Raw genomic sequence first — 13,269 nt, 5'->3', positions numbered from 1 at the left:
TTCTGACTTTTTTAATGCTTTCACAGTCTTTCCCACATCGCCTCTCACGGGACGCCTCCATACATCACAAGCCCCGAGCCCTGCTCCTCGGGTACCCTACTAACAGAAGGATTTGTTTCTCCCACAGGAACTCGCCCGATGAATGCAGTGTGAGCAAAGGTGGGAAGATGGTGGGCAGCCCTGACACTGTGGGGATGAGCTACGGCAGCTACATGGAGGAGAAGCACATGCCACCCCCCAACATGACCACAAACGAGCGCAGAGTGATCGTCCCTGCAGGTCAGAGGCCTGGGAGTTTCGCTCTGGTTAACCAACCATTCCTTCCAGGAAAGATGGGCCATCTCTGTCTCCCACACATCTCTGCCAGGGACGATAGGCGCAGCATTCCTGCCTGGGGCAGCTCTCTGCTTCACCCCTGTCCCTCAGCCCCAGTCTGTCTCCTTGCTCTTCCACTCACTCCCATCAGGGGCCTTCATCCTCATCGTCCCCTCTCACGAGGACATAAGCACCTTCTCCAGGGCCAACCATACTGCCTGGCACATGTCAGCACTCTGGGTGTTAACCAAGGACAGGTAGGACAAAGGAGGTCTAGCTGCTGGCACACTCCTTGTTGGAGTGGTCAAGGGTACGCATAGCAAAGCTTGCGTAAGCCCCATGGTCCCTGGCTCGAGTGTCCAGCTAAGCGCATCTCTGTAAAGAGCCACAGTAAGCAGGATCAAGCTCCCCGTGGTGTCATGTCCCCCCTTGCTCTGTCGTCTTCCAAGCAGGGAAGTTCAGCATGCAGAGACTCATGTAAATACAGGCCTGCGAAATGTGTCACCAAAGGGGGGGGGGGTCCCTTCAGGTATGTCACGACAAGACTTCCAGCAGACCAGAAAGATAACTCGATGTCATCAGGCCACCACCGGGGTCCTCCTTTAGGCATGTAGTAAGACTGTCAGGGGACACAGGGTGGCGGTCCCATGGGCCAGAACTCCTCCAGATATTTGTTTGAAGATGGGTGGCATTTACTCAGACCATCCTTTGGCTTTACTCAACATCCACTGAGCTGCGTACTCTGAAGTCACCTTGCTTGCCAGTGTGCCTTCGCATGGGGGCAGTTCTCATGGGTAGAAATGCAAATGTCCTGGGCCTTGTTTCTTATGTGTGCCGGCTACACCAGAGACTGAGAGTGTGGATAGAAGGACAAGGGGGGCATGGCTGGATGTGAATAGGAGGAAGTAGAAACCCAAGGGGGGCCCACCCTAGCCCACCTGCCTCTTTGCCTTCCTCCTTAAAAACTTCACTTCTTCATCTGGAGCAAACAAAGTCTTAATCAAGTAAGATAGAGGACCAAGCTGAGCAGAGGCCTGCCTGAAACACCCATCTTGTCTTGTAGAATCATGACGGGTGGTGCTGTGTTAGGCCATCTTGTATTTCTGAGATATCATCGGGGTGCTTCAATGTTCTCAAAGTCTTTTTGAGTGAGGCCAGGCTTGTGTCTTTCCACATGGAAAAATGAGGTGAAGAATCAGTCCGATCAAGTCAGAGCATCAGCAGGTCTCATTCATAGGCACATGTTCAGTGCTGGCTGAATAGGCCAAAGGAGGCTTCTGCAGATGGGCTCCAGTTGGCACTGGGTAGAGGGCTGTTTCTTCACTCTGAAGGAAGCTTTCTTTCAGCTGTCCCCTTTTTGGGTTGCTTCATGCCAATGTAGGCAGTTATTCAGTTAATGGTGTTGGTAAGAGAGTGAGCTGTGGACGATTTTGCAAGTTGTAAATTTTTCAGTTATTGGTCAAGCTCCAGGTATGTGTGTTCACATGTCCACAGATGAACACACACACACAGAGAGAGAGAGAGAGAGAGAGAGAGAGAGAGAGAGAGAGAGAGAGAGAGAGAGAGAGAGAGGATTTCTAGACATCTCATTCAGATACCTTTGGGGTGTGGAGAGCTCTACACATTGAAATCACCAGACCCGAGTCTTGACTGGTTCCTGGAACTCCTGCTGGTTAGATGTAGTGCTTGGTACCCAACAATGTAAACTGAAGCCTTAACTGCTCTCAAGCATTTGATCTTTCCATCACTACATGCTGACATTCATATCAGAGAGATCAGAGAGAGACAGAGAGGAAGACAGAGACAGAAACTGAGTTCAAATGCAGGGCTTGGCAACTCTGCACCCTAGAACTGTTAGAGTTCATTTTGAAAAGTTATTCCGTTAATTTTGACCTTGAGACCCACTCAGGAGCTAAGAAGCTCAGAAAATATTCGTGAGGAGTAACCATAGGCATGCTCGTATGGATGGGTATACCATGATCAGGTATATTTACACTGCTTCTTGTGGCAAAATGAATTGAAGAAATATCATATGTACAGACATATTCAAAAGCAGGATGGACTCAACTTCAGAGTGAAGGAATGAAGTGTGTGGACAAAACGGAGAATTTAACATCAAAGGAGACACGTGTGGTACACATGGTATCTGTGTAAACATGAACATGTGTGCATTCCTCTACTAGCTATGAGATTGCATAGCAATCAGTTCATTATAAATTGAGGTAGTGTTTGTAACAAATACATTTACTACAGTCCTCTAGTAGACATACTAGTTTAGCCTCACCTGTTTTAAGCCTGCTTGGAACACCTGCACAGGCAAAATCATCAAACCAAAGCCCACTTTGTAATGAAGTGCTGAACAGCTCAGGTAATGTGTTGACTGAAACCCAGAATGCGTGTTCTGTGCCTCTAGTCTGGGAAAAGATCATTCCTCAGCTCCATTTCGTGTCAGCTCAGATTTCCATTGTGACAGATGGCACCAAGACCCAAACCAATGCTGTTTCCTGTTCTTGGTTCCTAACAACAGCCCAAATCTAGTAGGTTTAACTCAGAAGTCTGATTTCCAGGTGTTTCCAAGGCTGTGGCCACAGACCAGTGTGTAGAAACAGTAGATTCCCACTACACATGGAGCCCATACTAGAGATGATATACATCGCTCATCTCACAAGTGTCTGCCATCAAGGACAGTGTCCTCTGTGTGATGGTGTACCTCTGTGATTCTTCTTTGTTTGTGTGTTTGTTTTTTGTTTTGTTTTTTGAGACAGGGTTTCTCTGTGTAGCCCTGACTGTCCTGGAACTCACTCTGTGGACCAGGCTAGCCTTGAACTCACAGAGATCCACCTGCCTCTGCCTCCCAGGTACTGGGATTAAAGGCGTGCACCATGACCGGCCTGCATGCCTTTGTGATTCTTGGAAGTGCGTGGAATCGAGGCTGCTATTTCATTATTGGCGGTGTACACCGAGATGTGCTAATGGTGCGCAGCTACAGAGGAGGGCAAGGTTACAGTCTTCGTGACATTCTTAAATGTTGCGAAATGCTGAACAAATGCAATAGGACCTCTGGTTTTAGCAGGTTATAGCATTTTTGAAAGATTTTTCTTTTTGTTTATTCCCTAAAATAGGTGCTAAAATGTTGAGCTCTTCAAACAACTTTCTTTCTTTCTTTTTTGCCAACATTTTAGTTTTGGCTTTCAAAACAATCGGTTCAAACCCTTTGATATCAGTATCTCAGAGACTGAGTGGCCACACCCCCATCTCCCTGGCTCTGCATTCTCTGAGCTTTTCCCGTGTTCCATCACCATGGACAAAGGCGCCTATGAGGCTGTTCTTTCTTCTCCGTCTCCGAACACTCATGGTGGAAAGCCCTGGCATCGCATCCTACCCATGTTGAATCACCCAGGAAGTGTCCACTGAGCGTCCATTGCTCAGACACCAGGCTCTTAGGAGATGGCCAAAGAGCGCTGAGGTTGCTCTGCCCACTCAGGTGGGTGACTCATACTCATGTATGAGAGCTCAAATCAATGACTGATGAGCGTTCTAGAATATCAGAGCTCAAATCAATGACTGATGAGTGTTCTAGAATATCAGAGCTCAAATCAATGACTGATGAGTGTTCTAGAATATCAGAGCTCAGATCAATGACTGATGAGTGTTCTAGAATATCAGAGCTCAGATCAATGACTGATGAGCGTTCTAGAATATCAGAGCTCAAATCAGTGACTGATGAGCGTTCTAGGATATCAGAGCTCAAATCAATGACTGATGAGCGTTCTAGGATATCAGAGCTCAAATCAATGACTGATGAGCGTTCTAGAATATCAGAGCTCAAATCAATGACTGATGAGCGTTCTAGGATATCGGAGCTCAAATCAATGACTGATGAGCGTTCTAGAATATCGGAGCTCAAATCAATGACTGATGAACGTTCTAGGATATCGGAGCTCAAATCAATGACTGATGAGCGTTCTAGGATATCGGAGCTCAAATCAATGACTGATGAGCGTTCTAGGATATCGGAGCTCAAATCAATGACTGATGAGCGTTCTAGGATATCGGAGCTCAAATCAATGACTGATGAGCGTTCTAGAATATCGGAGCTCAAATCAATGACTGATGAGCGTTCTAGAATATCGGAGCTCAAATCAATGACTGATGAGCGTTCTAGAATATCGGAGCTCAGATCAATGACTGATGAGCGTTCTAGAATATCAGAGCTCAGATCAATGACTGAAGAGCGTTCTAGAATATCAGAGCTCAGATCAATGACTGAAGAGTGTTCTAGAATATCAGAGCTCAGATCAATGACTGAAGAGTGTTCTAGAATATCAGAGCTCAAATCAATGACTGATGAGTGTTCTAGGACATCAGAGCTCAAATCAATGACTGATGAGTGTTCTAGGATATCAGAGCTCAAATCAATGACTGATGAGTGTTCTAGAATATCAGAGCTCAAATCAATGACTGATGAGTGTTCTAGAATATCAGAGCTCAAATCAATGACTGATGAGTGTTCTAGAATATCAGAGCTCAAATCAATGACTGATGAGTGTTCTAGAATATCAGAGCTCAAATTAATGACTGATGAGTGTTCTAGGATATCAGAGCTCAAATTAATGACTGATGAGTGTTCTAGGATATCAGAGCTCAAATCAATGACTGATGAGTGTTCTAGGATATCAGAGCTCAAATCAATGACTGATGAGTGTTCTAGAATATCAGAGCTCAAATCAATGACTGATGAGTGTTCTAGAATATCAGAGCTCAAATCAATGACTGATGAGCGTTCTAGGATATCGGAGCTCAAATCAATGACTGATGAGTGTTCTAGAATATCAGAGCTCAAATCAATGACTGATGAGTGTTCTAGGATATCGGAGCAAAGGGAGCCATTATAAAAGACAGGTCGTGGAAGTTCCGCTTCCAGCTATCACGATCCCTTTTTCCTCAGCCTCCTCTGTTTCCCTCAGCTTCTTCCCTCTTCCTGGGCTGTCCCCCAGCCCCCAGGCATACTGCTGTGCATGCCCTGCCTCTTCAGCCCCGGTGCCTGTCCTGTGCTGTTTGTATAGCTGTGGTACCCTCTTCCTTCCTTTGCTGACAAACTCTGCTTAACCCCCCAGACCTCTTTCCAGTGCTCCCAATCTACGTGCCTAATAATTCTCTAGCAAATTGCTTCTCTTATGACATCTGACCAATCATTTCTTATCACTCTTTTGTTTCACTCTACATTCCGCAAGGCGTGTATATGCTCATATTAATAGAGACAAAGACATTTAATTCTAAAATAGATGGGAGATGCTTTATGAGCTGTAAACTATTGGCCACCGAAGTATGACCCAAACTACTGATCGAATCAAAATTCAGATTCAATGCAGTGCAGTGCAGTTAAAAATGCACATGGAAGGCCGGGCGGTGGTGGCGCACGCCTTTAATCCCAGCACTAGGGAGGCAGAGGCAAGTGGATCTCTGTGAGTTCGAGGCCAGCCTGGGCTACCAAGTGAGTTCCAGGAAAGGCACAAAGCTACACAGAGAAACCCTGTCTTGAAAAACCAAAAAAAAAAAAAAAAAAAAAAAAAAACACATGGAAAACTAAAAGCACGTGAAGGAAGAATGAATTCATGCTGGTGACAGGTTTGGCCAAGATGCTGTAGTTAGGCCTCTAGTGTGGCCTTTAGCTTCCTGGTGGTCAAGATAAAAAGTGCAATTTGGGAAAACAAAAAGTTGTTCTATAGGGGAGGCAATGCTTCTGTCAGCACAGACGCCTCAAAGCAGTGTCCTTGGAGACGCTGCGCAGTTGTGGCCCAGGCTTTCGGCAGGCTGGTGTTGTGAAAGGCTGAGTGAGTGACACTGGAGTCGGCCTGGGGAAGGCAGCAGCAGATTACTGGGGACTCTTGGGTGGCTTCATGTGACAGGGTTTGGAGTTCTCAGAGTGATAAAGGACTGGCGTGACCATCCTCGAAAATGAGGTTGCTGAGCTGGACCAGGGACCAGACAGGTGAATAGGACTGGAATCCCACCCTGCCCCCCCACCCCTACCCGGGGAGGAGGGGGGTAGTTCTGACAGCACAACACATTTTCATCACACCGGCATTTGTTATTTATGTATGACTAGATCGTAAGTTGTACAAGGTGCCCGAGGCGCCCTATTCACCAGAGCTGCGGGTAGAGACAGTCACGGCGAGTTGTTGAGCTGACGATAATTGTCACTCATTAAGCGGGAATCAGAGGATCATGAGAGTTGCATGGTGATTGGAAGTCACGGTTCAATGTCTCCCTTTAAACATGAGGAAGCAAATACTCAGAGAGATGAAGGCAACTGTCCCAGAGTCACCTGCCCAGCTGAGTGGGGCCAGAGCCAATGCCCTGGTCTGCAAAGAACCCATTGGTTAAAAAACAAAACCTATACTCAGTCCTCGCCTTTCTTTGTCCCCCACCACGCTCTCCTGGTGGCCTCGTCCCTTATGCCATGTTTCTGTGTGGACTCCTGCTATGCCAGCCCCACAGACTCAGCCACCACACGAATGAGAACTGAAACCCCGAAGTCACTGTTCGCTTTATCTGTGAAGTTAGTAGCTGGATGGTGGTTGAGGAAATTGCATGGGGTTCTATGTAAGCCTGAAATTTTACAAAATAAGATGATGACAGCCGGCACCTACTGTGTACACATGATTGTCAAGCACTCAGACACAACGTTTCTGGAAACGGTGAGGCCCTGCCAAGATAGGATGCAGGGAGTGGTCACTGTTCTCACTCCCCCGAGGAAGCAAAATCATGATGCCAGGAGAGTTAGTTGCCCTGGATACTCAGGCCAGTGCTGCAGAAAAGCCAGAATCCTAGCCCAGGGTTGTGTGACTCCCACACAGCTCTTAATCCCATATGACCCCAATAAAAACACCCAAGAAGAGCTGGGGGATGACACCGTGGAGTGCTGAATATCATGATGAGATTCTGCAATGGCCTTTTCCAAGGGCTTCAAGTGAAGAGGAGAATCATTGTGAGAACACACAGGAAGCTACAGAATTAGTCAAATTTACTACATTAATTGAAGGTGGAATTAGATTTTCAAGTAAAAAAGTGAGAGTCTATTGCTAAATGTCCCTCACTTCAGGAAAATAAGTTTTAAAAATGGACTTTAACCAGAAGTTGGTTAAGTATAACTCTAAAGAAAGATGGGTACAAAGTAGCAAACGTCCTCATCTCTTCCTGGTTTCACTTTCGCTGCTGGCAGCAAAAGTAGCTTAAGAGAGAGAGGCTTCCTTCCTTCCTTCCTTCCTTCCTTCCTTCCTTCCTTCCTTCCTTCCTTCCTTCCTTCCTTCCTTTCTTTTTGGTTTTTCGAGACAGGGTTTCTCTGTGTAGCTTTGCGCCTTTCCTGGAACTCACTCTGTAGTCCAGGCTGGCCTCGAACTCACAGAGATCCGCCTGCCTCTGCCTCCCGAGTGCTGGGATTAAAGGTGTGCACCACCACCGCCCGGCGAGGGTTTATTTCTTATCACGGTCCTCCGTGGTCCACCTGGGTCATAGTGGCAGGAGCTCAAGATGACTATCATATCCACATCCACAGTCAGGAGCAGAGAGAAATACACACATGTAGCATGCTTATTTGCTTGCTTATGCTCAACACTGTTTCTCTACTTGTATACTGTTCAGGAATCCCTGCCTTGGGAACGGTGCTGCCCGAAGGGGGCTGGGACTTCCCAAATCAATCAACTTAATTAATACAATTTCTCATTGATACACTCATGGGCCAACCCAACATAGACAATCCTTCATTGGGAATCTCTTCCCAGGTTATTCTAGGGTGTGTCAAAAACCATCATAGTCTCCTAGATGGGCCATAGGAACAGGTGGAATGGCAATGTTATCATGTAGGAGAAGGGATTGGAGATGAAGCTTTCTATGTTCCTTTTGTTACTTGAGAAAAAAAAGAGAACCTTGATAATAAAACTTTACGTTTATTTTAAATAATAACAAGAAACAAGAGAAATAGCGTGGAAATGCCCAAAGCAGTAGGAGAGGGAATGAACATAAAAATAGATCAGTTTTAGGTTAAAACAATGGCTCACAGTGGTTAAGAGCACTAGCTGTTCTTGCAGAAGACCTAAGTTCTGTTCCCAGCACCAGATGGCGGCTCACAGCTGCTGTAGCTCTTAATTACAGGGAGCCTGATGCCCTCTTCTGGTCTCCACTGGCACTGCACACACGTGGTGCATAATGTGTTGTAAGGGACACCTATACACATAAAATAATAATGAGTAAAATTAGAGCCCAGGACGGAGGTGGAAAAAGAGCTAGCAAAGTGTAAAATCTAGAGGGAGTAGTGAAATAATTCACCCAAAGCAATTATGTGTATTTATAAATACATTTGCACACACACTAAAATGATTGATAGTAAACAGCTGGATTGAGACATTAATCAAAAACTAACAAGAGGGCTGGAGAGATGGCTCAGTGGTTAAGAGCACTAATTGCTCTTCCAGAGGTCCTGAGTTCAAATCCCAACGACCACATGGTGGCTCACAACCACCCATAATGAAATCTGGTGCCCTCTTCTGGCCTACAAGGACACATGTAGGCAGAACACTGTATACATAATAAGTAAATCTAAAAAAAAAAAAAAAAAAAAAAACTAACAAGAATCTGAGAAAAATTAAAATAAAACATTGGCAAATAAGATTTTAGACAGAAAGCCTTATTGGGGATGATGGAGGTTTATTATATGATATTGAATTCACAGGAAAGGCATAATGATGATAAACATATGTACCTAGAAACATAGCCACAAAATAAATAAATGGCAATGAGGGAAACCAACAAATCCATTTCAGTGTGTAAGTTTGATTTACCTTTCTCAGTAATTGGTAAGTCAGTGACAAAATTGTGTGTGTGTATGTGTGTGTGTGTGTGTGTGTGTTCTTTCTAGAGCTCTGCACGTAACAGGTAACATGTGCTTTTAGGCACGCAAAGGGACATTTACAAATGTTACCTTGGTCTCTGCCATCACAAAGGCTAACAAACCAGAGTGTTAAAAGTCAGTGTTGTAATAGACCTTGCTCTCTTGCCAAACTGCAATAAAATTAAAAACTAGTGCCAGGAGGATAGATTAAAATAAACCACACACCATCAATTATAAATTTGAAAGTTTTAAAAACTGCTTTGAGGAAGTCCTTCTCTGGGGGTCAAATTTCAGTTTGTGGTATTGAGCACTTCTGAAATTCCTGCTCTCACCTGGGCCTGCTTTATAAATCGACTCTGCCCTCATCAGGAGGCCGAATGTTTAGTCCTGTTTTCCTAGGCTTGCCTTAGGTACAGATCGGCTCACTTGCCCCAGGTCTGTTTTTGTTAACAAAGACTACACTGGGCTTGGGAGCACTTTTTATTTTATAGTATATTCTACATTTTTCATAAGCAAGAGTGACTTTTCTGTTGCGAAGGCACAGTATTTCTCCTTGATAAGTCTTCATCAATTCTGATCATGTTTAACCTTATTCTTCAGAAGGGCTTTTGAACTGGAAGTGTTTGCCCATGCCAGGGATTGTGTTTCATGATGGCACAGTCTGCCACTGACAACACAGTAATCTTTTTCCTAATTTCAGTCAATATCTATTAATATTTTCCTGGCAGCTGATGAACTTAACTGGATCAGAGTCTCGTTTCATGGAACTAGAAGAAGGTTTTCTTTTTCTTTTTTCTTTTTCCTTATTTTTTTTGCATGTGAATTCATTTATTGTGTAGGCAGATGGGGGCACTCCACAGCTAGTGTGAGGGTGTCAGAGGACAACTTGGATGAGTCACTTCTCTCCCTTTACCATGTGGGTCCTGGGAATCAAACTCAGGTTGGCGGCAAGGGCCATCTCACCAGACACAGAAAGTCTTTATGACTTTTCCCCACCTTGCTCACACGTGTCTCTTCCACACATAGGGGTTAAGAATAACATAATCAAGAACTCTATATGATAGTATGCTTATTCGTTTTAAGATCCAGTTGGTTGAAATAGAGTTCATAAACCTATAGACTGTTGATCATGTGATTCAAGATACAGGAAAGGCAGGGGAGCTCTGGCCCTTCCCGGTGACGTGGGTCCTTGCTCTTTTGCTGTCCTTGGAACCATAATGACACGACATGACTGTTTCCAAAACAGTCCAGCTTCCCAGGAAGAGGATGAACACACAGTTTCTTATCTTCGTTGGCTTATGATTCATTCAACAGCAGCACCTCCAAAAGGCTCTTAAAATAAGAGATAAATCAAGCTTTTGTGTACGTACACAGGAAGAGGCAGCCCTGGAAATTAAATTGATTATTTCATTTTAGCAGCGTTGACTATGCAAACCCTCTGTGTGGGTGCTTTCTTCTCTTGAGTTTGTTACTGTTGGCCAAGTGTTTTCGCACACGTTATCTCATTGACTTTTCAACACCCCCCCAACAGTTCATTTAATTAGCCGTAGGAAAATAAGACTAATTCCAGAGAAGGCAGTGTTTACACCCGCTAAGAGGGGAAGCCAGAGCCCAAACACACATGCTCTGACTCCCAAGAGAGTCTTCCGTTTCCATCACTGAGTTCTCTGTGCTTGCTGTGACTAAAGACACCTTTCCACGCCTCGGAAATTCCTTATGACTCTGAAATTCCACATTGTAAAGTGTGACCTTACCAAGGTGCTCACAGTTCTCCTCCATCTGACCCCAACTTCCATTTCCATCCCTCATCTCCATCCTCATCTACACCTCCCATCTCCATCCTCCATCTCTATCCTCCATCTCCATCCTTCATCTCCACCCTCCATCTCCGTCCTCCACCTCCATCCCTCATCTCCATCCTCCACCTCCATCCCTCATCTCCATCCTCCACCTCCATCCCTCCTCTCCATCTTCTATCTCCATCCTCCATCTACACCTCCCATCTCCATCTCTCACCTCCATCCCTCATCTCCATTCCTCATCTCCATCTTTCACCTCCATCCCTCACTTCCATCCCTGATCTCCATCCCTCTCCTCCATCCCTCATCTCCATCTCCATCCTCCATCTCCATCCCTCACCTCCATCCCTCATCTCCATCCTCAGTCTCCATCCTCCATCTACACCTCCCATCTCCATTCTTCATCTGCCTCCTCCCTTTCTACCCCCCACCCCATACCTCACTTTGATTCTTCCTCTTCATCTCTAGTCCCCATTCCCACTCCCTCTGAGAAAACCCGTGCACATCTTGAGTGTCTATGTGTGTGTACGTGGGGAGGTATGTGGAGGCCAGAGGACTTCTGGAACTCATCAGATATGTTAGGCTGACTCGCCAGTGAGCCCCAGGGACCTACCTGTCTTCGCTTCCCCAACTCTGGGCTTTCAAGTGAGTGCCACCACGCCCACCCTTTTTCTTTAGTAGGTTCTAGGACTTGAACTCAGGTCTTTACACTTGCAAAGGAGACAGTTTACAGACTGAGCCATCTCCCCATTTATATTTTTTGTAACCTGTAATAAGCACTCTCTTGATGATGTTTCATAACTATCTTTTATATAAACACACCAGTAATTTTTCAAGGGATGCCTTTTAGTCTTGTACATTTTTAAATGAATAAATAAAGTGAAAATAACTTAAAATGAACTCGGATATCTACAGGAAACTGTCTGAGCCACAGCAGCAGCAGATCAAATTCTCCTCAACTTGGAGGATGCTTCACTTTGAGGATGGAGATCTGTGGATGGGGCTCTCTTTTGTCACTCCCCAAGACACTGTTTCTCTTGCCGTGACTTACTGAGCTCGACCACAGGCCTGTGCTTCTGGAGCGGTGAGGGGGGGAGGCTGCTCTAAGGCTGTGGCTGGGGTGCGATTCCACTGGGGTGCCCTCTGCTTGGAGCTTTGCCTTCAGGAATGACTGAGTCTGTCTGTATTCCCTTTTAGATCCGACTCTGTGGAGCACAGACCATGTCCGACAGTGGTTGGAATGGGCAGTGAAAGAATACGGCCTTCTGGACGTGGACGTCTTATTATTTCAGAATATCGACGGGAAGGAGCTGTGCAAGATGACAAAAGATGACTTCCAGAGGCTCACTCCAAGCTACAATGCAGACATCCTTCTCTCACATCTCCACTACCTCAGAGAGAGTAAGCTGCCCGCCCTCAGTAGCCGTCCTTGTTGCCATGGCTACAGACCCACCTTTAGTAGGTTTGGACGGGGTGGTCCCCAGCATCCCCTTGCTCTCACTCAATGCCCATGTCCGACCTGAGAGGACCACATAATAGAGCTCAGAGCTTCGTGATGTAGACGAACACCACAGTCTCTGGTGGGAACAAGGTAACAGCGTTCTCCCTCCTCCCACGTTCCCAAGGCCAGGAAAATGGAATTTTGTAGAGAAGTGGCCACACACTCGGTAGTTTCTGTGACGACGTTCCAGACTAGAAGGCAGAAAAGGCTCCTCCTGGACGGGAGTGTGGGGAGTTACCTTCCTGAGGGCCGTGTGAAGCCCCTCCCCCAGCCAACCTGAACACACTCTTGACAGAATCAGTGGCATATTGGTCAGTATAGGCATAAGTCAGAAGATTGCTGCATGCTGTAGTGATGGCAGCTCTGAGCGTGGTCCAAAAGGATCCCAAATACAGGTGGGTGGGGTGACTCCCTAGGTGCCCTTCTCTCCTGTATGAAGTCGTCCCTTCTCCGATTTACCTTGTTCACCAGTGTCAGGGGTTTAGATAATTCCAGCACCCCTAGGTGAGGGTAGGGAGGTATGTTTTCCTTTGGACTCCGTTTGTTTTTAAGAAAGGTCGTTCTCTGTCTTTCCATCTCAACATTGACTCTGTTTTGTTTTGTAGCTCCCCTTCCACATTTGACTTCCGATGACGTGGATAAGGCTTTACAAAACTCTCCACGGTTAATGCATGCTAGAAACACAGGTAATGCTAGCCTTTCCCACACCAGGACAACACATAGGTTGCTGTCTCCAGATGCATGCTTTCGAATGAAATGCACAG

General features: G+C 45.8%; 1 protein-coding gene across 7 annotated transcripts in view; it reads left to right on the top strand.

Moving 5' to 3' along the window:
* Erg (ETS transcription factor ERG) overlaps window positions 1–13,269 on the top strand; it is a 100,508-nt gene that overhangs the window by 67,011 nt on the left and 20,228 nt on the right. For all 7 annotated transcript variants that reach the window (XM_076549286.1, XM_006981361.4, XM_076549284.1 and 4 more), the window contains exons 3-5: window positions 128–279; window positions 12,202–12,405; window positions 13,111–13,191. In XM_076549286.1, coding sequence (XP_076405401.1) covers window positions 128–279; window positions 12,202–12,405; window positions 13,111–13,191 — 437 coding nt within the window. The remainder of the gene's footprint in view (window positions 1–127; window positions 280–12,201; window positions 12,406–13,110; window positions 13,192–13,269) is intronic.

The sequence above is a fragment of the Peromyscus maniculatus genome, chromosome 12 (genome assembly GCF_049852395.1).
Source record: "Peromyscus maniculatus bairdii isolate BWxNUB_F1_BW_parent chromosome 12, HU_Pman_BW_mat_3.1, whole genome shotgun sequence".
NCBI lineage: Eukaryota > Metazoa > Chordata > Mammalia > Rodentia > Cricetidae > Peromyscus > Peromyscus maniculatus.
This window is presented reverse-complemented; position numbering and strand designations above follow the sequence as displayed.